At 39.8% G+C, this 26,204-nt stretch overlaps 2 protein-coding genes across 10 annotated transcripts in view; both read right to left on the reverse strand.

The window, feature by feature from the left end:
- The window catches only part of LOC106089055 (uncharacterized), a 600,966-nt gene that overhangs the window by 148,458 nt on the left and 426,304 nt on the right, over positions 1-26,204 (reverse strand). The window lies entirely within an intron of this gene.
- On the reverse strand, positions 4,692-5,480 carry LOC106089057 (uncharacterized). Its single transcript, XM_059364139.1, has one exon. The coding sequence runs from the start codon at positions 5,347-5,349 to the stop codon at positions 5,239-5,241; it is 111 nt and encodes a 36-aa protein (XP_059220122.1). The 5' UTR covers positions 5,350-5,480; the 3' UTR covers positions 4,692-5,238.

A 26,204-nucleotide genomic window follows, 5' to 3' on the forward strand; every position in this document is an offset into this window, starting at 1 on the left:
TAAAATAAAATAAAATAAAATAAAATAAAATAAAATAAAATAAAATAAAATAAAATAAAATGAAATGAAATAAAATAAAGTAAATTAAAGAAAAAAAATAAAATAAACGAAAAAATAAATAAACAAAATAAAATAATATAAAATAAAATACTTAAAAATAATAAAATAAAAACAAGAAAAAAGCGTTAAGTTCGGCAGGGCCGAACATTGGTTACCCTCCACCTCGGATATATATGTAAACCACCGAATAATGAATGCGCCTTTTATGGACCCAAAACCTTTAATTGAGAGATCGGTCCTTATGGCAGCTATATCCAAATCTGAACCGATCTGAGTCAAATTGAAGAAGGATATCGAAGGCCCTAACACAACTCACTCTCCCAAATTTCGGCGACATCGGATAATGAATGCGCCTTTTATGGGCTCAAGATCTTAAATCGAAAGATCGGTCTATATGGAAGCTATAATTAAATCTGGACCAAATTAAAACAAGATACCGAGTGGCCTAACACAACTCACTGTCCCAAATTTCAGCAAAATCGGATAATAAATGTGTCTTTTATGGGCCTAAGACCCTAAATCCGCATATCGGTCTATATGGGGGCTATATCAAGTTAAAGTCCGATATAGCCCATCTTCGAACATAACCTGCTTATGGACAAAAAAAGATTCTGTGCAAAATTTCAGCACAATACCTCTATTTTTAAATACTGTTGCGTGATTTCAACAACGGACAGACGGACGGACATGGCTAGATCGTCTTGGATTTTTACGCTGATCAAGAATATATATACTTTATAGGGTCGGAAATGGATATTTCGATGTGTTGCAAACGGAATGAGGGTATAACAAATAAAAACGTGTTAAGTTGGATACCCATCACCATGGATGTATTAATCATCCAATTTTATGTCCGGCTATGATGCTGAACGCATGCCGGCATGCCGTTCGAGCTCGGCTATAAAAAAAGAGGCCCCTGATTATAGAGCTTAAACTTGAATCAAACAGCACCCAATGATATGTGAAAAGTTTGCCCCAGTGGAAGGCTCGTGGCCAAATTTGCATTTGAAGTTACTCGGCTAAAGAATAACAAGGCAGCGAAAGCCGATGAGTTACCATTGAAGTTCTTAATGTTAACACTATTGTCTTTAAGCGACTGGATGTATCTTAAGTTCTGCTGATTTCCCTCACTTTGGACATTTTCGGGTTGATAGTCACCGGCATGGATTTTGATATCAGCATAATATGACAGTGGAGGTCACCGTAGCGTAGATGTTAGAATGTCCGCCTATGACACTGAACGCCTGGGTTCGAATCCTGACAAGACCATCAAAAAAAAATTTCAACGGTGGTTTTCCCCTCCTAATGAAAGAATTTCTTTTGCACTGTTGCACGCCTTTCGGACTCGGCCATAAAAATGAGGGCCCTCATCATTGAGCTTAAAATTGAATCGGACTGCACTCGTGATATGTGAGAAGTTTGCCCCTGTTCCTTAGTGGAATGTTGATGGGCAATATTTGCATTTTGTATTTTATTATAACTCCACTACCATATCCAAAGTTATAGCCAAATATGGGCTGGCACGGATCATATTTAATTTAGGTCCCGGAAAATATTATGCAAGACACGGTTTTAGCGAAATCAGGCAATCAATCCACTTTCTATGGACTTAAGACGCTTATTGGAATAAATATGGCTTTTTTAGGCTTAAGGTATATCTGAGTAAAGTCCAATATGAGCCTGTATTTGAATATAGTCCGATTCGGCCCGTTCAAAAACCTCCGTGTAGAAAAATATGGATCTGTACTAAATTTCGGCTCAATACCTCAATTTTTGAAGACTGTAGCGTGATTACAACAGACGGACGGACAGACACGCGGACATCGTTAAATCGTCTTCGAATTTTACGACGATCAAGAATATACAGGGTGCGCCAGAGACTTACTTATTTGAAAAGTAAAAAAAAAAAACAAAAGTACTTCAGTTATGGTTTTACAATAATTCTGTTTTTAGTTGAGAACACAATAACCATATTTGTATACCCTTCACCATATCACGGGGGGTATAATAATTTCATTATTGCGTTTGTAACACATCGCAATATTGATCTGAGACCCAACAAAGTATATATATTCCTGAAAGTCTTGACATTTTAAGTCGATTTAGCCCTGCCAGTCTGTCGAAAACACGCTAACTTTCGAAAAAAATAGATCTAGACGCTTGAAATTGAAAAAATTGCGGCTTCTAAGGGCTCAAGAAATCAAATCAGGAGTTCGCTTTATATGGGAGCTATATCTAAATCTTAACCGATAAGGCTCATTTGCAATCTCTAATGACCTACATCAATATTAAGTATCTGTGCAAAATTTTAGGGGACTAGTTTTACCCGAGGGATGGACGGACATGGCTAGATAGATTTAGACCGTCGAGACAATCAAGAATGTATATACTTTATGGGGTCTTAGACGAATATTTCGAGGTGTTGCAAACAGAAAGACTAGATGAGTATACATCGCATCCTATAGTGGTGGGTATAAAAATGTGCTAAGATTGGCCAGGTCGATTCCTGAGAACCCACCACCATGGAGTCTGCTAAAAATTTTCACATACAAACTTGGCACAGGTGTACTTCGCATACCAAATTTCTGTTTAATCAGTCAAAAGTTGAAACTTCAAGGGAAGTCACTTATCAGTAGATCGGTTTATATAGAATATATATCAGGATAAAGACCGATTAGGACCGTATAAGGCACGGTTATTTGATAGTCATAATTAAGCACTAGGGACAAATTTTCAGGCAAATCAGTTAACAGTTGCAGTTCCGGGGGCTCAAGAACTTTAATAGGGAGGTAGATTTATATGAGAGTTATATACAAATATAGTTCGATTTAGAGAGTATTTGGCGCGATAGTTGGAAGAAACAACAAATACTATGTCCAAATTGGACAAAAATTGCCGCTTCCAGGGATTAAACAAATAAAATCGGGATATCGGCAACTATATCAGGTTATACACCGATTTGGATCGTATTTGGCACGATTATCGGGTAATATTTCAGTCCGTTCGGATAAGAATTGCGCCTTGTAGGGGCTCAAGAAGCATATTCGAGAGATCTGTTTATATGGGAGCTTTATTAGGCTATAGATCCATTCAGATCATATTGAACACGTTTGTTGAAGGACATGGGAGAAGCCACTGTAAAAAATTTCAGCCAAATCGGTTAAGAATTGCGCCCTCTAAAGGCTTAAGAACTTAAGATCCCAGATAGGTTTATATGGCAGCTATATGAGGTTAAGAACCAATTTGAACCATACTTAGCACAGTTATTTAAAGTCATTACAAATCGGATGGGAGCTGCGTTCTCTAGAGGTTCAAGAAGTCAAGATCCAAGATCGGCTTATATATCAGCCATATTAAAACATGAACGAAAGTTAGCGTGTTTTCCACAGACATACAGACGGATATGGCTAGATCGACTTAAAATGTCATGACGATCAAGAATATATATACTTTATGGGATCTTGGACGAATATTTCGAGGAGTTGCAAACAGAATGACGAAATTAGTATACCCCCATTATATGGTGGCGGGTATAACAAGTTAAAGCGGGTTAAGTTTTGATGTTTTTTAATTATTTTACTATTTCTTACCTCGGGTTTAATTTGTAATAGCCATTTGGAACAATCGTATGTTTTAAACAATAATTCATAAAAAATTCTTTCTAAGTCATATAAACACGAAATTTTGTTATTTTGTAAATAACACATTTAAAAACAATTTTGATAATAAAAAAGTTTAGGCCAATATCTTTCGACATTTTTTTTGGTTACTTTTAAAGAATTTTTTCTTTTGTTCAAATACGGACTTGAATGTTGTTTTAGTGCTGTTTTTTGTAATGATTTATTTTTTGTTTTATATAATTTTGCTATATTTTTTCCTTTGACGTTTTCTAATCCCCAGGCGATGACTCAGAATCAGAAACTTGATTTTCACTTGTAACATTTTTGAAGATTTTTTCTATAGAACTTTTTAAATATTTTCAGTATGCTTAGCAGTGTTTGTTGACATATCGTTTTATAAATTCAAATATTTCAGATGAGGATTTTTGATGTTTTTTTCTTCATATTAAGGGTTTTATATATCCAAGTATAGTAAATTTGAAGGAATTGAAAATTTTGTAACCATTTTGCTAAATTTGTTTTTGGGTAACTATATTTTGGCCATTTGTAACAAGATCTTCTTTGGGATATGATGAAGTTTCAATACAAAATTTCTCACTAAATCACTGGTAAAACATCAATTATAGCAGTTTTTTTTAAGGGATATTTTAGTTTTCTTGTCTTCGTAGTCTATTGATATATGGTAGGTTGACATGTATATATAATTATAAACTTCTTTGTTTGCCGGTATATACGAATAATTTGTTAACACTTATTAACTAACCCAAAAATAAAAACACACATTTATAAAACATTAATTCGATTAAAATTTGTATGTCACTTTCTCTCTATATATATATAAATATATATTTATATGTAAAATACGTATGTAAAAATTCATTTAAACACTTATTGTTTTGGTTGGCTTTTGTTTTTTTTCAAAAAAAAAAAAAAATGTTTACAACATTCTCTAAAATTTTTTTTGTCATCACTTTTGCTAAATCCACAAAAAAATTTAATTTTATTGATATCTAAAGGATTTTTTTTTTGAATATTTTAAATTAAATTGATGTTATGCTTTTTTGGTTGTTGTTGTTGTTATTTGTTGATTTCATGTGGTTGTTGTTGTTTGTTTCACAAAAAAAAAGAATTACACATCACAGCCAATTTGATACTGACACGATGGGTTGAGAATTTTAATTCGTCGTTATGTTATTTTGTTAAAAAAAATTTTTTTTATTGATAACCTTTGAATATTTGGCGCGATTCTATGTTGTTATTGTTGTTGTGACTTTGATTATTACATTTCTCTGGGAGCATAGAAGTGTTTTTCAAAATGAGTTCTACAAAATGTCTGGTGTCTGAATTTGATGCTTTTATGTTATATCTACACTTTTTTCCTTGACGTTAAGCGTTCTGCTCTATGGGCCTCTTTGGGTGTGGGAGTGCTTTGACCATCAATGGCGGTTGTTGTAATGATGGTGGTATTGACGGTGGAGGTATTTAACGAGATGTACTAACATTCGGTAGGCCTTTGTTATCCATCTGGGAAATTACCGGGTCCCAGCTGGAGTTTATCTCACTTAGGCTCTCCCATTGTCTGGCCCACCACTATGATGATGACAATGAAGACGGCCAGCAGCACCAGAATACAACAAATGGCAACGGCAACCATGGCGCTATTACTCATAAAAGTGGCGGTGAAGAAACTCAACAAAATTACTCCAAGTTCAATTTGTTACTACTTGCACGCCTTAATAGCCTTTGGTGACTATAAATTTGGCAAAAATTTTATGACACTTTGTAGCCTGTAGGATGAATTTAATCTTTTGTTACTAAAGTCTTGTTAAATAATCCTTTGGGAATTTGGTGTTGTTCTTATTTGTTATCTTTTTGAGAATTTTTGTGTTATGGCTCTTGGCTTGAGTTGATTTTTGTTATTTTCAATTAAATGTTATTTGAATGTGATTAATTAATTTCAACTCAATATTCGTGTTGCGTGTTACGCTGATGGCTTCTCGATTGCTGTTTGGTTTCTATAATCCTTCAATTATCGCATTGAAAGTGTTTTCTGTTTTGATCCTTTATAAGAGGATTGTCGAAGACTTTGCTTAATGTGAATGCTGAAATTATGAAAATTTATTGATAACTGCTGACATCCCATGGGAAATGGAATGTTGATTGCAAACACTTTGTTGAGAGGGAATATTTCAACAATTTCAATTTAAAATATATTTTTCACAGTAAAAACAAGTAAAAACGTGCTAAGTTCGGCCGGGCCGAATCTTATATACCCTTCAACATGGAATGCATTTGTCGAGTTCCTTTCCCGGCATCTCTTCTTAGGGAAGAAAAAGATAAAAGAAAAGATTTGCTCTGATTTTAGAGCGATATTAAGATATGGTCCGGATCGAACCACAATTAAATTATAGGTTGGGATTGTGTAAAATGTCAATCAATTTGAATAAGAATTGCGCACTTTGGGGGCTCAAAATGAAAAATAGAGAGATCGATATATAAGGGAGCTGTATCAGGTCGATAGATAGACCGATTCAGACCATAATAAACACGTATGTTGATGGTCATGAGAGGATCCGTCGTACAAAATTTCAGACAAATTGGATAATAATTGCGACCTTAAGAACTCAAGATCCCAGATCGGTTTATATAGCAGATATATCAGTTTATAAACCGATTTGAACCTTATTTGGCACCGTTGTTGAAAGTCATAATGAAATACGTCGTGCAAAATTTCAGCCAGAACGGATAGGAATTGCGCCCTCTAGAAGCTAAGTTCCCAGATCGGTTTATATGACAGATATATCAGGTTATTAACCGATTTGAACCATACATGGCACAGTTGTTGGACATCATAACAGAACACGTCGTCCAAAATTTTATTCCTAGCGGATAAGAATTGCGCCCTCTAGAGGCTCAAGAAGTCAAGACCCATGATCGGTTTATATGGCAGCTATATCAGGTTATGGACCGATTTAAAACATACTTAGTACAGTATTTGGAAGTCATTGCGAAACACGTCGTGCAAAATTTCATTCCAATCGGATAAGAATTGCGCCCTCTAGAGGCTTAAGAAACAAGACCCAAGATCGGTTTATATGGCTGCTATATCACAACATGGACCGATATGGCCCATTTACAATCCCAACCGACCTACAGTAATAAGAAGTATTTGTGCAAAATTTCAAGCGGGTAGCTTTACTCCTTCTAAAGTTAGTGCTTTCGACAGACAGTCGGACAGGCAGACAGACGGACGGACATGGCTAGATCGAAAGAAAATGGCACTACGATCAAGAATATATATACTTTGTGGGGACTCAGACGAATATTTCGAGTAGTTAAAAACAGAATGACGAAATTAGTATACTCCCATCCTATGGTGGAAGGTATTAAAATAGAGCTAAAATAGGTATTAAAATAGAGCTTAATTTGCTACAACCCAATAAACATTTTTATAACCTAAACAACTACTGCGGTAAAAATTGCCCATGAACATTCCACTAAGGAAAAGGGGCAAACTTTTCACATATCAATGAGTGCAGTCCGATTCAAGTTTAAGCTCAATGATAAGGGGCCTCCTTTTTATAGCCGACTTCGAACGGCGTGCCGCAGTGCGACATCTCTTTGGAGAGAAGTTTTACATGGCACAGTACCTCACAAATGATGCCAGCATTGGGAGGGGAAAACCACCGCTGAAAATTTTTTCTGTGGTACAGGCTATTATAACTTTGTGCATTTGTTTGTAACACCCAGAAGGAGAGGTAGACCCTTTAATAAGTATACCTATAGACTCAGAATCACTTTCTAATTCGATTTAACCATGCCCGTCTGTCTGTCCATCTGTCCATGTTAATTTGTGTACAAACTACAGGTCGCAGTTTTCATCCGATCGTCTTCAAATTTGGTACAGGCATATTTTTCGGCCTAGAGACGAAGCCTAAATTGTAAAAAATCGGTTCAGATTAAGATATAGCTTCCATATATATGTTTGTCCGATTTTCAGTAAAATGGTCATTTGTTAACCGATTCTCTCGAAATTTGGTAGAAAGGATTTTTTTATGACTCTCGATATTACTGGTGAAGTTCATAGAAATCAGTTCAGATTTATAGATAGCTGCCATATATGAATTTCGCCCGATTTTCAAATATTGCCAATATTGTGCACACCTCTTTCCTCGATGCCTACCACAATATCTAAGAACTTTAATCAAAATCGGCGAAGATTTAGATGTAGCTTCGTCAGATTTTGGCTAATTTGCAATTGTTTGAACATGTTTGTTCGAAATTTGATTGTTTATTAACCCATCCGAAGACATCCGCCGAGGTCCATCAAAATTGGTTTGGAATTAGTATAGCTCCCACTTTGTACCTATAGTGTAGGTGTAGAGTATTATCCTCCACGTAAAGCTTGACATTTTTAACGTTATGCGTACTAAGAACGCTTTTGACATACGAGCGCTATTTGTGTTGTTTACAGTAACTTTAAAGATTAATGTCGATGCAACGGTGCATCGATGAACTAAATAAATTAAATTTTTGGCGATGAAGTTCTTCAAGGACCAGTGTTCATCGATGGTAGGGTGAATTCAATCGAGGTCGTAGTTGATGCTGTGCGCCAACTGATATTGCAAGATCGTCATATGACCCATCGTGAGATTGAGATAAACTTAGGTATTAGTGGGACCAGCATGCATTCAATATTGCACGAACATTTGACCATCAAAAAAAAAATTTTCGCGTTGGTTCCCACACAATTTGTCCACCGTTCAAAACGGGCTCGTGACGATTGGTCGAAAGAAATGCTCCAAAAAGACGATCGCGAAACAAGTCTATGGCATCGTGATAGGTGATGAATCGTGGATTTACGCGCATGAATCCGAAATTAAACAGCAGTCGATTGTATGGGCGTTTTAAGATGAGCCAAACCCAACAAAAGTTGCTAGCACACGAAGCACTTCCAAGCAATTGATTGCCTGTTTTTTTCGCAAAAACTGGACATGTCGCAATCGTACCACTGGAAGAACACGCAGAAAAGTCAATTCTGAGTGGTATAAAACCATTTGTTTGCCAGTTGTCTACAAGAAATCAAGAAACCCAACCGCCGAAGATGGATCACTCTTCGCCACGACAATGCGAGCTCTCACACATCGGCTCGAACAACTGAATTGTTGAGCACTCAAAACATCGATTTGATGAGTCATCCGCAGTATAGTCCTGACTTGGCACTGAATGACTTGCTTTTTATTCCCGTATGTAAAAAATAAAATGAGAGGTCAACGTTTTTCGACACCTGAAGTAGCGGTTGATGCGTTCAGAATGCATGTTTTGGAGATACCTCAATCAGAGTGGCAAAAATGCTTCGACAATTGGTTCAAACGCATGCAAAATTGTATAGATCTTAATGGGGAATATTTGGAAAAACAATAAATCGATTTTCGATGATTAATATTTGTTTTTGTTCTCTAATGCCGAAATATAAAAGGCAACCCTCGTATTATCCCGATAGGTTTTAGATCTCGTCATGCTCTTTCTTTGGAGGTCTAAGTCATGCCGTAGATCAAAGTTATGGCCCCCAGAAAGTTGGAAAAGTGAATAGCGGTCAACTTTGACACCCTGTATATATATGGACCTGGAGCAGCTCTTCCCTGAAAGGCTATGTCCGGCTCTATAAATGCCTAGAACCGCCAAGATCAACAGATAAAAATTTGTAGATTTATTTAAAATTTTTTTGCCGTTTGGCCCACTGAGCGATAGTAGCATTGGCGGCGTTTCGGCTCTTCCACTACACGCCACAGGATGGGCTTATTGTGCCAAAGCGCAATTTGAGAGTGATTGGGGTTTTGTGGTGATTTGAGACGCTAGGGGTGAAGTTGTCCGTTTATGATGTAGACCTGATTATTCTTTCCACCTGGAATTTCTTGCATAACCTACGTATGTTTGTGGACACTTTTTCCGGGGTCTACTGGGCTTCTTGGGTTACTGGTTGTGGTAAAGAGGAGAGTGGCAAAAAGACTGAGTTGGTGTTAGAGAAAGGTGCCTGATTTCAGATTAACAAGACTGCAGGGGACAGATTTGAATTGGGAATCTAGGGTAAGAAAGGATTTTGTGGCTCTCTGTCCCTGCCAAAGGCGAGTTGATAGCATATGAGGCTTGCAACGTAGATTGATGCGCCTGCTATACTGGGCGTTGGTGCGAGCAGTTCTCACCTACACGGTAGATGACAGATTACGCTATCATGTGCGCGACCTGTATAGGTTGAATACATTGGCTTTTAGTTTTACAAGTGGGACTATGGGTATTTATACGACCAGGTTCTATGAAGTGTTGCTGGGGATTTAGCTAATTGGCTTATGGGTCAGGGAGTCAGCCAATAGGACTCGATTCATAATGTTACAACTTGATCAGCTTCGGAAGCTAGCGGCCAGGTATACCAGCGTCTTCGACGGGGCTATATCCGACTTGCAGACTGACTGCTTAACGTGGGTGGACATTGTGAATAGTAGGGTGCATGTGCAGCCTTCTTGGCGGAGTGGCTGACTCTTTTGGGTATGGGCATAGGATCTAATTTTTCGTATGTATGAAAGCTTCTGACAGAGTTGCCGAAATAAAAGCCTTCACTCTTTTATTTAAAAAAAATTAAATCTTTAAAGTCCAACTGCTTTTTATATAAGCTGCAATTTTATTTTATTTAGTAAATTATTTATATTCGTCAGTTTTGAGAATTTGTCTTGTTTAAAATTGTTTTTCCCCATCCCCTATTTTGTTTAATAAATGAGCTCATTTACGTCAAAATCTCATCAGTGTTTATGACATATTGTTATGCCGCATGGTTGAGCAACGGCAATATGATATACCCTATATCCCATATGCCTGCCATGTCAGTCATATAAAACAAAGTACCTGCCATTATTTGCTCTCAACTTTTTTTAACTTTCATTGTACGATGCATATGAATACTCTAAACTGACTAACTGATGTAACGATTACTGTGAAAACTTATAAAATAACAACAACCAGCATCACTTGGCTTGTGTAGCAAAAACAAAAAGAATGTGGTTTTCAAAAGAAAACAGTTTTTTTTTTAACTTTGAATCCAGGAAAATTGGGGAATTGTTTTAGGAAAACTTAATAAACTGAAGCAGTCTACACAGGCTGTGTAATTTGAGAATTTGTGAGGTACTACAATAGGTTTGGCCCATTGTGATACCATAGAACGAAATGAAAGAGAAAAAGAAGTGAGACCTTGGACTACATTTGGAGGTTATACAAGAATGAAATCCCAACCCCACGCAAGCACAGATGTACCTTAGCCGGAGCTTATGGCACCTTCCGTGGGAACCATTCCGGCCCGTCAACAAATCTCAGGAGACCTCCCAGAAGTATCTTTGCAAGTTCAACCAGATCGCAAAAGAATCAGCTCCCCAGAAAGAAAGAAAAAGAGAACCTGCGTCCCTGCAGATCCAGACATGAACATGGCAAGCGCTCGATAGTCTCCTCCTCATCCTGATCGAAGCAACTCTTGCAGAAGTCATTATGCGGTATTCCCATGCGCACCGCCATGCGGCCTATGGCACAGTATCCGGTTATCACTCGGCATGGGATAGCTGTGAACACCGTACATTCTGGAACAGATTCGATCTGTGGGGTGTTGATTGCTGTCACGAGAAGCTTAGCTGCAAGCTATCGAGCGCGTCCACAGCTTACGGATAGTGGAATGCTCCATACGGAGTAGCTGCAATGGCAGTAGAGGACAATCAGCGGTATTGAGAGTAGAGTCTCAGTGAGTGGCCGGGCGGCACCGGCTCTGGCACAAATACTGAGTGCCTATGATGCTCGATATGATAAGGAGGGTTATTGGCGCCTTTAAATAGTCAATGGCCATCCTGTTCCCGCGGCGATCCGTCCTTTGGACAGGAACGAGCTTGCTCGTCTACAGGAGCTTGACGAGGATCGCCACCTCCACATGAAAATGTAGATACAAAAACAACAACAACATCACCCTGTTAAGGTACTCATCGAACGCCAGCAACTCCCTCGTCCTCCTTCGGCAAATGACAGGCCAGAGTACCCTAGCGGTCCGACAACCATCCGCCGAGTCCCATCTCGCCACTGACACCGCTCTGGCCATTCCTTCTACTACTGTTCTTCTATTGTGTTCAGTAGCACTACAAATGGCACGTAGGCAAAACCGGTGGCTGGTTGGCCAGGCGCAGGCGAACCAATTCTGTCGTATTCGTCCATTCCCTCATTTCCTGGAATTCTCTCATGTACGTGCCATTTGTAGTGCTACTGAACACCGTAGAAGAATTCCCTCATGTCACATCGTGGACGGGGAGCCTATCCAGGGACTCCAAACAATATGCCTCAAACTCATCGTCCCCGACCCCAAGGCCTTGAGCGCCACCATACTGTTCTGATAAATCTTCAGTTTTGAGGCCGGTAAATCCCTTGCCTGAACTTCTTTTGGGGCTACTGTAATGATACAGACCTCTGCCTGAAAAATCGTACATTCGTCAGGCAGTCTCAGAGACATACCGATATTGAGTGCGTCGAAGTAAATACCCAATCCAGTCCTGACTCCATCTTGGAACCATCGATGAAGATCGAGGTCTCATCCTCCTCATCCTCCTCAAACACAGCATTCACCTTGCATTCTACCCTCCCAGGAAAACGAATCTTGAAAGCTCTTATCCCAGTTGGTACAGCTGCAGGTAGTCGAAAATCCTCCTCAGCTTACCCTCCCCATCCATAACATTCGGAATCGAAATGTGACCGCGTTTGTCGTCCTTCAGCTTTCGCAGCTCCTTCAGCCTAAACGTACAGAATTCGCCTTCCATTCATTCCTCCCAGGAAAACGTATCCAGATAGCTCTTATCCCAGTCGGTACTGCTACCAGGTAGTCGGAGATCATCCTCAGACTACCCTCCGTATCCATACCTTCCAGAATCGAACTGTGGCCGCACTTTTCGTCCTTCAGCATGCGCATCTCCCTCAGCCTAAATGCACAGCATTCGCCTTCCATTCATCCCTCCTAGGAAAACGAATCCAGGTAGCTCTTATCCCAGTCGGTACTGTTGCCAGGTAGTTGGAGATCATCCTCAGTCTACTCTCCGCATCCTTAAGATCCAGAATCGAACTGTGACCGCATTTGTCGTCCTTCAGCATGCGCAGCTCCCTCAGCCTTAATGCACAGCATTCGCTTTCCATTCATCCCTCCCAAGAAAATGAATCCAGATAGTTCTTATCCCAGTCGGTACTGTTGCCAGGTAGTCCGTGATCATCCTCAGTCTGCTCTCGGCATCCTTAACATCTAGAATCGAACTGTGACCGCAATTGTCGTTCTTCAGCATGTCCAACTCCCTCAGCCTAAGCGCGACCTTGGCGGCGCAGGTTCCAATAAAGGCCCCGATGGGCTGCATATCCGGTATAGCTTCCAGACCTGCCTGCGTTGCGGATCTCAGTGCCCCTGTGAGCCTGACGCAGGCCAGTCTCCGGGCCTTTTCGAGTCCTTTTCTCCACGGCCTTCCACCATACATACAGTGCTCCATAGGTTAGTACTGATTTCACGATGGCCGTATACATCCGATAAATCATTTTGGGGGTTACCCCCGACTTCCTACCGAACATCCTCCTGCATCTTGTATCTAAGCGTGAAGAGCACCAGCTTCGTCTTCCTTGGGTTGGTGTTCAAGCAATTTCTGATAGCTCATCGCGACAATCGCCTCACAAAAAAAAAAAAAAATCAATGTGCTTTCATATCTGCCTTGGGAATATAATTTGGGCTTCTTTGAATAGAGTTATTTCCATAAATTACAAAACTTGACAGTCACAGTTTAAACTAAGAACATTGATTCAGTGATGATAAATGTTTCTGCCTATGTTCTAACAAAATGACCCTTAGTTTATGATTGATTTGTAGTTTCCTAGCTTCCTCCATTTGTCTGTCCCATTAAGGGATGACATTTTTTATGACACAGTGCGTGTGGCCATGATGTAAATAAATGGTCTCACAATATTCTTAACACTTTGTCACTTTCTCTCTCTCACTCTCATTTGATGCCTCCCTTCACAATGATGAGTTATCTGTCAATCATTGAAAGCACCCACCGAAAGAAAGAAAGGCTCTCTGTAAGCCATTGGACATGGATTCAAGTGAGTGTCAACCACAAAGACATCACACGTCATTGTCAACATCATTCGTAGACGAGTGGTGATGCTGAATCGCCAACTCACCATACCATTCGTATTTTATGTCACTGCTATGGCCACAAAACCACAATGGCATCGCAAACGAATGTTCCTCTGTGTGCACTTTATGTCAATGGTAGTTGTAGCTGTTCAAGCAATTTATCATCCGCTTGACAGTAGGGAGTGAAGAAAGGGTTATCACAAAGGAACTGTAAATGGTGAAATGGAATTTCATTATGACAAAATAATAAGCAGGGCTGAAAAATCTTAAAAATCACTTAGACCTCATGTTCTAGTCACTATAGGGGTATTAAGCCACCTTCTTTTCCCTTTCCAGAAGCAAGGTCTTACGAAATTATTTTAAGGCTTCTGCTTACAACCCTTTTCATATGTAAAGCAGGGCAAAGGGGCAATATTTTTTACGAATTTGCAACATCATCTCTATTCCCCCTTTGGGAGTTTTAGCCAGAACTCAGAATTTGCAGAAGTTGTATGAGAAGTACTTTATCCACATCACACAAAGTGCGATGGGGCACTTGTGAACTACGGCCAATGCAGATGGGAGGCTTTATGTAATAGCATCAATTTGCCTTATGCAAATTTAAGGCTGATTAGCCTTTTCAGAGATTAACAGTCAACAGCATAGACTCAGCACACATACTCAAAGGAAGTCACACGCACACCCATGCTCTTGAGGCAAGGAAACAAGAAAGGCTTTAAAAACCACAACATGCGTGGTAGTGAATGCCTGCATGTGTTCGAGTTAATTATTAAAAAGCCATTTAATACAAACATAAACTCACAACTCATGTGTGGGTGGGTGCGTGTGAATGTTTTTTCCTTAAAACTTAAGCCCATAGCATACAATAGGCATTCATTAGCCTGCAAATGAGCATAAAATAGGAACAAAATACTCGCAACATTACTATACCAGCAAACAAACACCCACACAAAGCCAAACACCCACACATCACATACATCCTTTGCATGAGATTCGGCCACTTTATTGGAATTTGTATGAGAATGCATTTGGTTTTGGTCACTGGCCATTGTTCGTTGTACGTTTGTGGCTTAAGTAGATTCGTGGGTGATATATGATCAACCCTGGAGAACTCTTGCATGTCCAAATGGCCATAAACCCTTGTTCAACCATTTGTGTGGTAATTAAAGGTCATCTGTTATGTCCTCTCTTTGCCTGTCATATCATCAGACTAATTTGTAGGTGTTACTGTTACCTCTTCATGCTTCGTTGGTTTTTGTGTCCTCCTATCTCATTATGTTCGCATCACTTTCATGTCGATACTCTGAGGTGTTTCTGTTGTTGTTGTTGCTAATGTCATTAGATTGATTATATTGCCACCATCTCCATTTTGTATTTCTAGGCGTAAAAGATAACATGGTGTAAATAAAGCAATTGAAAGGTATGAGGTTGGAGTTATAAGTTTTGTAGATTAAGTCTTCCTTTGACTTGAATTGACTGTGAGAATACCTAAAAGTCACAATTATTAATAGATTTGGCTAAAATATAGCATTAGGGTTTTTCATGCCCTTCAACATCCTTGATAGGTATAGTCAAAATCGGTCTATAATCTGATATAGCTCCCATATAAACCGGTCTAACGATTTATATTTTGTTACGACTTTCAACAACCGTGCCAAGTATGATAGAGCCACCGTAGTGCATGACGTTGAACGCCTGGGTTCCAAACCTGACGAGAACATCAAAAACAAATTTTTCAACGGTTATTATCCCCTCCTAATTTGTGAGTTATTATGAACCCAAGGATAGTCCACTGCCTCTACAGAAGAGTGATTAGACCAATATTAACATACGCCTCAGTAGTTTGGTGGACTGCTATGAAGAAAAAGTGCAACATAAGGACCATACAACAGGTTCAGAGAACATGTTGTCTGAGCGATGAGGACCACGCCGAATAGGGCATTGGAGACTATTCTTGATATCCGATCCATTGATATACAGATTGAGTGTGAGGTAGCCACTGCGGCTATGATACTTAAGGCGATGGGAGAATGAATAGAAGATGGGAGCAGCCTATACCATCGCTGTAAAATCTAGGCAACGATAGGAAACCTGGAAGGAAGGGCAGAGGTTTCCGATCGGATACCTGAGACGACACTTGAGGACGAGTGCGAGGCATTGCTGCCGGTGGCACTGATGCCAGCGACACTGCTGCCTGTGGCACTGCTGCCACCGGCACAATCTTAGATTGACGGAACCCTTGTATTGCCATATGGAAGATCATAATAATCGGATGGTTCAAAGCTGGAGGACAGAGTGGGCCTGTGGGTCTACATTGAGAACCCAGGGAACGAGATCTATTTTAGACTGCCTGACCATAAGCTGCAGGCGGAGATCCGGACGATCACGCAGTGCGAGAGGTGGTGTGGTGCCAACGTGAGGACATCGAGTGTGAACGTCTTTACGGCCATAAGGGCAATAACAACCAGAACGGTTAGATCAGGAACAGTCTTGGAGTTTAAGTAGGAGATTAACGCCTTCTCTGAGGATGGCACAATCCCCATCGTTTGGGTGCCGGGCCATGACGGAGTTAGGGGGAATGAAAGGCAGAAGATTTGGCGGCGAAAGGCAGAGGACTGCCGACAATAATCTTGGTTAAACGAGGCTTTTCGGTTCGACGCAATCTCATTTAAGGGCGTGGGGGACGAACGAACGACGTGGGCATGTACCACTGTGGAACAGCGAAACAGTCGGTAGGACGGCGACAATCCTATGGGGTGTTCCGGATCGTTAGAAGGCGACGCTATTAATGATAGGAAGTAAGTAGCAGTTCAGTATAGCTTTTGGTATCATAATGGGACACATAGGACTACGAGCTCACTTATGCAAAATCGGTGCGGCCAGTGATAGAATGTGGGGAAGATGATCAAAGACCGGTATTTAGGTGGGAACACAATGGCAGGCATGAACCAACTAAGGGGAGTGATATGGAAAACAATTAAGGATTTGGTAAGTAGCAAGGAATTCCTAGCATACAATTTTCTTTTCATACCCACCACCATAGGATGTGGGTATAGTCTATCTAGTCATTCCGTTTGTTACACCTCAAAATATCGTATAAGACCCCATAAAGTATATATATTCTTGATCGCCTCGACGTTTGGAGTCGATCTAGTCATGTCCATCCGTCCGTCTGTCGAAATCACGATAACGGTCGAACGCATAACGCTAGCCGCTTGAAATTCGGCACAGATACTTTATATTGATGTAGGTCATTGGGGATTGAAAATGGGCCATGTCGGTTTAGATTTAAATATAGGTCCCATATAAACCGATCTTCCGATTTGACTTCTTAAGCCCCTGAAAGCTGCAATATGGCTGATATTTTGCACGTAGTGTTCTATTATGACTTGCAACACTTGTGCCAAGTACGGTCCAAACCTGATATAGCTCCCATATAAACCGATCTCCCGATTTGACTTTTTGAGCCCTTACAAGCCGCAATTTTTGCCCGTTTAGGCTGAAATTTGGCATGTAGTGTTCTGTTAAGACTTTCGATAACTGTGCTTAGTACGGCCCGCATCGGTCCATAACACGATATAGATCCCATATAAACCGATCTTCCGATTTGAATTTTTGAATCCTTACCAGGCGAAATTTTTGACCGACTTGGCTAAAATTGCTTCCATAGAAGCCAATCTCCCGAATATACTTCTTGAGCCCATAAAGAACGCAATCCTTAGCCGATTTGGCTGAAAAACTGCACGATGACTTTGCCTATGACCTCCAATGGACGTTGTTGTAGCCACATTTTCATGTGGTGGTGGCGATCCTCATCACAATTGGTTATTTAAAGGCGCCAATAACTCGCCTTGTCATATCGAGCATTATAGTCATCATAGCAAGCTCGTTTCGGTTCAAAGAACCTATTGCCGCGGGAACAAGGTGCCCATTGGTTATTTAAAAGCGCCAATAACTCGCCTTGTCATATCGAGCATCTGGGGCGCTCAGTATTTCTGCAAGAGCCGGTGCCGCTCGGCCTCTCAATGAGACTTTACACTCGATACCGCTGATTGTCCACGGTCGGTCGTTGCAGCTACTCCCTATGGAGCATTCCACTACCCACTACCTGTTTACGCACCCGGTAGCTCGCAGCTAAGCTTCTCTCCTGATAGCAATGAACACCACACAGATTGGACCTCAATGTTCCAGACTGTGTGGTGCTCACAGCTATCCCGTGTCGGGACCACCAAAAAATGTCCAAGTATGGTTTCAATTGCATAGAAACTGATCTCCCGAAAATATTGGGTTGCCCAAAAAGTAATTGCGGATTTTTCATATAGACGGCGTTAACAAATTTTTTCACAGCTTGTGACTCTGTAATTGCATTCTTTCTTCTGTCAGTTATCAGCTGTTATTTTTGGCTTGCTTTAGAAAAAAAGTGTAAAAAAGTATATTTGATTAAATTTCATTCTAAATTTTATTAAAAATGCATTTACTTTCTTTTAAAAAATCCGCAATTACTTTTTGGGCAACTCAATACTTTTTGAGCCTATAGAGGACGCAATTCATATCCGATTTGGGTGAAATATTGAACGATGACTGTACCTATAACCTCCAACAGATGTACCGAATATGTTTCAATTTGGCCCAAACCCTGGTATAGCTCCCATATAAATCAATCTCCCGAATATACTTCATGAGCCACTAGAGGGCATAATTCATATCCAATTTGGCTCGAATTTTGCCCGAGGACTTCTCCTGTGACCTTCAACATATGTAGCGAGCATGGTTTCATTCAGTTCAAAACCTTATATAGCTCCCATATAAACCGATCGTCCGAACATAATTCTTGAGCCTCTCAATGGCGTAATTCTTAGGCAAGTATATAAAAAATCATTGTGGATTTCTTGTTATTATCCTTTTATAGTTGCAGTCCAAAGAACTTGGCAAATGCGATCCATGGTGGAGAGTATACAAGAATCGGCCAAAGAGAACTTAGTACGCCTCTTACATGTTTTTATGTAATAGATATTTATTTAAATTATTTTTTCTTTATTTTAATATTTATTATATATTTTTTCTCTTCTAAATAATTTAAAGTGTTCATTGACAAAACTACCTAAAAATTTTTATATCGACCCTCTCTGTTATCCAAACAGGTAGAATAGATAGTGTTGATATATCCGAAATGCATTTTTGCGTAATTTGATTATTTATGTGTGACAGCTTTTCTGTTGCTGTTGAACGAGAGTGGGCTGTTAGTGCTTTGGTTGAAAAGTCCTCATTTTAAATGGTACGAGTAGTGCTGACATAGTGTTGTTAATGAGGTGTCAATAGCGTGATTTGTTATGGACGCCTTACCAAATAGCACACCCACGTCTGTATCCCCAGCCACAATCACCAAAACCTATTCTAAGTTCATTAATGATGCATAATGCAAGGACACATTGAATGAGGGTGAGTGTGTCTTTGATTGCGGTTGTACTACAATTAAGGATAGTTTGTAGTTGGATAGCTTAGATTTGGAAATTTGAAATCCTAATAGTTTCCCAATCAATATAATTAAAGTGACATAGTTCGAAGATATGCATGAAAGTAAATAAAATGAATATTAGGAAATTTAGCGTTAATGATCAAGTTCAAGAATATCATATACTTTATAGAGTCGGAAATGGATATTTCGATGGGTTGCAAACGGTGGTGGGTATAAAAATTAAGATATTGAGCGGAAATTTTTGCTGCACCCAGGTCAAGTTATTGAACGGGCCAAATCGGAGCATATTGCGATATAGTTTCCATATAGACTGATCTGTCGATTAAGGGTCTGAAATCCATAAAAGATGCATTATTAGCCGATTTCGCTGAAATTTGAATCAGTGAGGTGTTTTAAACGTCCTCTTATCCGACCTGAACATGATCCAGATCAGGCTTTTTTTAGATACAGCTGCCTTATAGACCGATCTTCGAATTTGGGGTCCTAATCCCCTAAAAAGGGCGATGATTTACATACGCATGGTGGAGGGTATCCAATGTTCGGCTCGGCCGAACTTAACACGTCTTCATTTGTTTTTTTATACGCACCATCAAAGGATGGATGTTTACCAATCTAGTCATTCAGTTTGTAAAACCTCGAAATACTGATCATCTCGATATTCTAGGTCCAGCTAGCCATGTCCGTCCGTCCATCAGTCTGTAGGAACTACGACAGCGGTTGAACGCGTAAAGGTAGCAGCTAGAAATTTTGCACAGATACTATTGATGTAGGTCGTTGGGGATTGCAAATGGGCCAAATCGGTTCAGATTTAATTTCTTGAGCCCCTGGAAGCGGCAGTTTTTGCCTGATTTACCTAAAAATGTTTGTTCAATTTGGCTGAAATTTGGCACGTAGTATTCTGTTGTGACTTCCAACAACTGTCTATAACCTGGTATAGCTCCCATATAAACCGATCTCCCGATTTAACTTCTTAAGACCTTACAAGCCGTAATTTTTGTCCGACTTGGCTGAAATTTGGCACGTAGTATCCTGCTATGACTTCCAATAACTGTGTCAAGTACGGTTCAACTCGGTATATAACCTGGTATAGCTCCCACATAAACCGATATCCCGACTTGACTTCTTGAGCCCTTGAAAGCCGCAATTTTAGTCCGATATGGCTGAAATTTCGCACGTGGTGTTCTCTTGTGGCTTTCAACGACTGTGCTAAGTACAGTCCAAATCTGATATAGTTCCTTTAAAAACCGATCTCCCAATTTGACTTCTTGAGCCCTTACAAGCCTCAATATTTGTCTGATTTGGCTGAAATTTGGCATGAAGTATTCTGTTGTGACTTCCAACAACTGTGTCAAATACGGTTCAAATCGGTCTATAACCCAAATAAACCGATCTCCCGATTTGGCATCTTTAGCCTCTGGAAGCCGCAATTTGTGTCCGATTTAGCTAAAATTTGCACAAAGTGTTCTGTTATGACTTTCAACAACTGTACCCAGTACGGTCCCAATCAGTCTAAAACCTGATATAGCTCCCATATATGCCAAGATTCGGCCCCGTCGAACTTTGCACGCTTTTACTGTTATACAATAACTTAGTGCGTTTGTTTGCAACACCCAGAAGGATGAGATAAAGACCCATCGATAAGTATACCGATCGACTCAGAATCACTTTCTGATTCGATTTAGCTATGTCCGTCTGTCTGCCTGTCTGTCCATCTGTCTGTCTGTCTGTCCTTCTGTCTGTCTATCCGTCTGTCTGCCTGTCTGTCCATCTGTCTGTCTGTCTGTCCGTCTGTCTGTCTATCCGTCTGTCTGTCTGTCCGTCTGCCTGTCCGTCCGTCTGTCTGTCCGTCTGTCTTTCCGTCCGTCTGTCTGTCCTGGGATAGCTCCCAAATAAACCGATCTCCCGATTTGGCATCTTTAGCCTCTGGAAGCCGCAATTTGTGTCCGATTTAGCTAAAATTTGCACAAAGTATTGCGTTATGACTTTCAACACCCAAGTACGGTCCCAATCAGTCTAAAACCTGATATAACTCCCATATAAGCCAAGATTCGGCCCCGTCGAACTTAGCACGCTTTTACTGTTATAACTTAGTGCATTTGTTTGCAACACCCAGAAGGATGAGAGAAAGACCCATCGATAAGTATACCGATAGACTCAGAATTACTTTCTGATTCGACTTAGCTATGTCCGCCTGTCTGTCTGTCCGTCTGTTTATCAGTCTGTCTGTCCGTCTGTTTATCAGTCTGTCTGTCCGTCTGTCTGTTCGTCTGTCTGTCCGTCTGTCTATCAGTCTGTCTGTCCGTCTGTCTGTCCGTCTGTCTGGCCGTCTGTCTGTCCGTCTGTCTGTCCGTCTGTCTGTTCGTCTGTCTGTCCGTCTGTCTGTTCGTCTGTCTGTCTATGTTAATTTGTGTACAAACTACAGGTCACAATTTTTATCCGATCGCCTTCAAATTGGTACAGGCATGTTTTTCGGCCTAGAGACGAAGCCTATTGAAATTGGAAAAAAAATCAGTTCGGATTTGGATGTAGCTCTCTATATATATTGCTTCGATTTGCAGCAATAATGCAATAAAATGGTAATTTTTTGACCGATTCCCTGGAAATTTAGCAGGAAAGATTTTCTCTTCATTCTCAATATTACTGGTGAATTTTATGGAAATCGGTTCCGATTTAGATGTAGCTCCCATATATATGTCCGTCAGATTTTGGGTAATTTGCAAGAATGTAGTCATTTGCCAACCGTACAGACAGTTTGAACATATTTGCTTTGCTCGAAATTTGTTTTATAACCCATCTGAAAACATACGCCAAGTCGATCAAAATTGGTTCACAATTAGATATACCTCCCACTTTGTACTTATAGGGTAGGTGTAGGGTATTAGTCTGCACCGCCCAACTTTTGCCTTTCCTTACTGCTTTTTTGTGTCTACAATATAATACGTAATAGCATTTAAAATACATAAATTTTTAAAGTGTTTCTAATATGATTTTTTAAATATTGTCCTTTTATTGGGTATCCTAGTTCCATGTTATATTTACTAATAAAAAATGTAATTAAACCATAACCTCTGTTCACAGCATTACGCTGCCCCCTAAAAACCCAATTATCCATCCATAGACTTAAAATAAAAAAAATAGTAATTTAATTAAGCCACAATACCATGGTCAGCTGTCAACCGTAACTTAATGGACAATATTTTGTAGTCCACTTGTTTTGTTTTTGCTTCAACACGAAACCAAAGTGATTTAATTAAAAATAAAAGCGTTACAGCCGACCGAGAGGTTAACGTTGTTTCATCGATGCCTCCTCAAAGTAGTGGCTCTGTGGGCAAGTGTGCTCAACAACATAAATCAATTTTGTTCAATTTTTCGCTCCCATTCACTTAACAAAGACGAGGAAGTTTTTGGAGAGTTTATTTTTTTCTTTTGCTGTGGCGTCAAGTGTCCACAAGCACTTTTGCTCTTACCCACTCCTTGTCGCACCATTTCACCACCTCTCTAACCACCGCAAGCACATCGAGAACAAAATACTAACAATATATCACTTTAGTGTAACATTTCTTTTTTTTCCTGGGGGCAACAACAAAAAACAAATCATTTTACCAACACAAACGTTGGTCTTATAATCGATTATGATATGGGCCAAAGGCCAGGCCTTAAGGTAAAGAAACTATGGCCCATTTACCATTTGGTTCAATGGAAAAATGAAAGATGAAACGGAAACAGCAGCTGTTATATGACAACTTGACATGAGGAGGAAGTGGAAGGCAAAGACGAAGAAGAAGAACTTTAATTTGTACATACACTTGAGCCAAGTGATGCGAATTTAAAGAGATTTATTATTATTTATTTTTATTTTCAACCCATGTTAAAGGCGACACATGTACTTGATGTGGCTATTAGAAGAGTAGAGGACAAATTAAAAGTTAACTCAAATTAAAACAAGTAAAAATTGAAAAGTTCGGTCGGGCCGAATCTTGGGAACCCATCACCATGGGTTCTACTAAAAATTTACAAAAATTAATATAATTGAAGGGCCCACGTGTACTTAACACACAACGTTTCTGCCAAATATAAGCTTCGGTCGATAGATCGGCTCGTATTTGGGCTATATCAGATTATAGGGCGATTTGGAGAATATTTACCACGGATGATGAAAGTCATAACAGAACACTAAGTGCATAATTCAAGCAAAACCGGACAACAATTGCGGTTTCCAGGGGCTCAAGACCTCAAATCGGGATATCGTTTTCTATGAAAGCTATATAAGGTTTTCCGGCGCAAACATCAAAAAAATTGTCAGCAGTGTTTATCCCCATACTAATGCTGACTACATTTGTGAGATATCCTGCCATGTTATATCTTCTCTACCAAGAGGTGTCGCTAGCGTTACGTCGTTCGGACGTGGCATAAAAAAGGAGTTCCCTTATCATTGAACTTAAACAATAATCGTACTGCACTCATTGATATGAGAGAAGTATCCCCTGTTCCTAAATGGAATGTTCATGGGATATTTAGTGCATTAGGTCTTAGACCGATTTTTGCCATACTTACCACGGTTGTTGGAATTCATGAAAATCCACTTTATGGTATGTTTAAAGCAAATCGGGTAATAATTGCAACTACTTGCTAAGGACTCACAACGTCAAGTCGTAGGATCATTGTATATGGGAGCAATATTTAAATCTGAATCGATATGTACCATTTGCAATGCCCAACGGCCAACATCTATAATAAGTATCTGTGCAGTATTTCAAGCGAATATCTTTATTCGTTCGACGGCTATCATGATTTCCACAGACAATTAGCATATACTTTGTGGGATGTCAGATCAACATTTTGTTGTGTTACAAATGGTAGGACTAGGTTAGGTGGTGGTGGGTATAAAAAAATTAATATCCACCACCATTGGTGGTAACACCTCGAAATATCTGTCCGTCCGTCCATCTGTCCGCCCGTCCATCTGTCCGTCCGTCCATCTGTCCGCCCGTCCATCTGTCCATCCGTCCATCTGTCCGTCCGTCCATCTGTCCATCCGACCATTCAACTGTCCGTCCGTCCATTCATCTGTCCGTCCGTCCATCCATCTGTCCGTCAGTCCATCAGTTCGTCCGTCCATTTTTCCGTCCTTCTATCAGACCGTCCATCAATTTATCCGTCCGTCCATCTCTGAAAATCACAATCGCGATCAAACGAATATAGATTTTCACTAGAAATCTTGCACAGGATTACACTGGATTGCAAATGGACAATATGGGTTCAGATTTAGATATATTTCACATATAAACCGATCTCCAGATATGACATCTTCTGCCCTCAGGAAGCCTCAATTGATATCAGATTTGGCTGAAATTTTGCACCTAGAGTTCCGTGACGAACGAACGCGACAACGGTCTAGATCTGTTTTTAACCTTACAAAGTTCTCATAAAACCTATTTCCCGATCTTCGAATTTGATACCTTGAGCCTCTAGAAGTCGCAATTTTTATACGATTTATCTGAAATTTTGCACCTAGTGTTTCGTTCTGACTTTCAACCACCTTGCTAAAAAGGGTCCAAATCGGTGTTTAACCTAATATAGCTCCTATATAAAACGGTATCCCGATTTGAGATCTTGAGCACCTGGAATCCCCAATTGTTACCCGAACAGGCTGAAATTTTGGACTTAGTGATCTATTATGGCTTTAAACTCGCGTGGTAAGTATGGTCCAAATCGGTGCATAACTTTATTGCAAATGGGCAATATCAATTCAGATTTGAATATGGCTCCCATATAAACCGATCCTCCGATTTGGCTAAAATTTTGCCCATGGTGCTCTGTCTCAACTTTTAATTACCGTGCCATAGGTCCCATATAAATCGATCTCTCAATTTAAGATCTTGGTGAATATAGGGTACTACATTTTATGATATGTGAAGGGGGGGCGGACTCTCCCCTAATTTTCAGAAATGCCATCTCGTGGTTTGGGGTTTGCGATTTAAAAGTAAAAATTTCTTACCCACCCTCAAACCCTACCAAATATATATTTTGACCAATCACGACAATATGGGACTCAAATGAAAGGTATTTAGGATAAGAAAACATATCTGATATCCAATTGACGGACCATGTGTTAGGGGGACCACCCCAACCCCCAAAACTCCACTAAGCGAACATATTTACCGACGTACCGACATGGCAATATGGGACTCAAATGAAAGGTATTTGCTAATTGTGTTACCAAATGTTTGTTTGTTAATCCAAATGTGTTACCAAGTTTCTTCGGGTACACCTCATCCCCAAAACACCCTCCAAATAGGAATTATTTACTGACTATGGCAATATGGGGCTTAAATAAAAGTTATTTGGGTGTTGCATACGAATCTGATATCCAAATGTTGGGCCAAGTGTTTGGGGGGCCGCCCCTTTATATTGCTATGCTGTCAAGCGATATCCATGTACCATTTTCGTAGCATAGTATTTCACCAAAAGCTCTCTAATTGTCGAATATAAATATTCAAAGGGTAATTTTGTTCCATATAAAGTAAAAGAAGGCCCGGCGGAGTGGGCCCGGTTCAGCTAGTTTAATATATTTTTTGCAAACTTATTTTAAAAGTTAAGTGACGCCTGAACTTTTTGCTATTATTGTGCTAAAGGTCGCTACTCAACAATACTTCAGCTTGCCATATATTAGAAAACAATATGGCCACTAATTTTTATAAAATTTTTAATTTTAAAAACTGTTCCATGCTAAAGAGTGCGTTAAAAAAAAGTTCATAACATAGACCTTTGATTAAACAAAAAGACCACTCCTATTTCCAACCCTCAAAAATAGTGCCAACTGGGTCATAAGGTAAGTCAAACTGTTGGCAGTACTTGTTTT

Source organism: Stomoxys calcitrans, chromosome 2, assembly GCF_963082655.1.
Source record: "Stomoxys calcitrans chromosome 2, idStoCalc2.1, whole genome shotgun sequence".
Classification (NCBI taxonomy): domain Eukaryota; kingdom Metazoa; phylum Arthropoda; class Insecta; order Diptera; family Muscidae; genus Stomoxys; species Stomoxys calcitrans.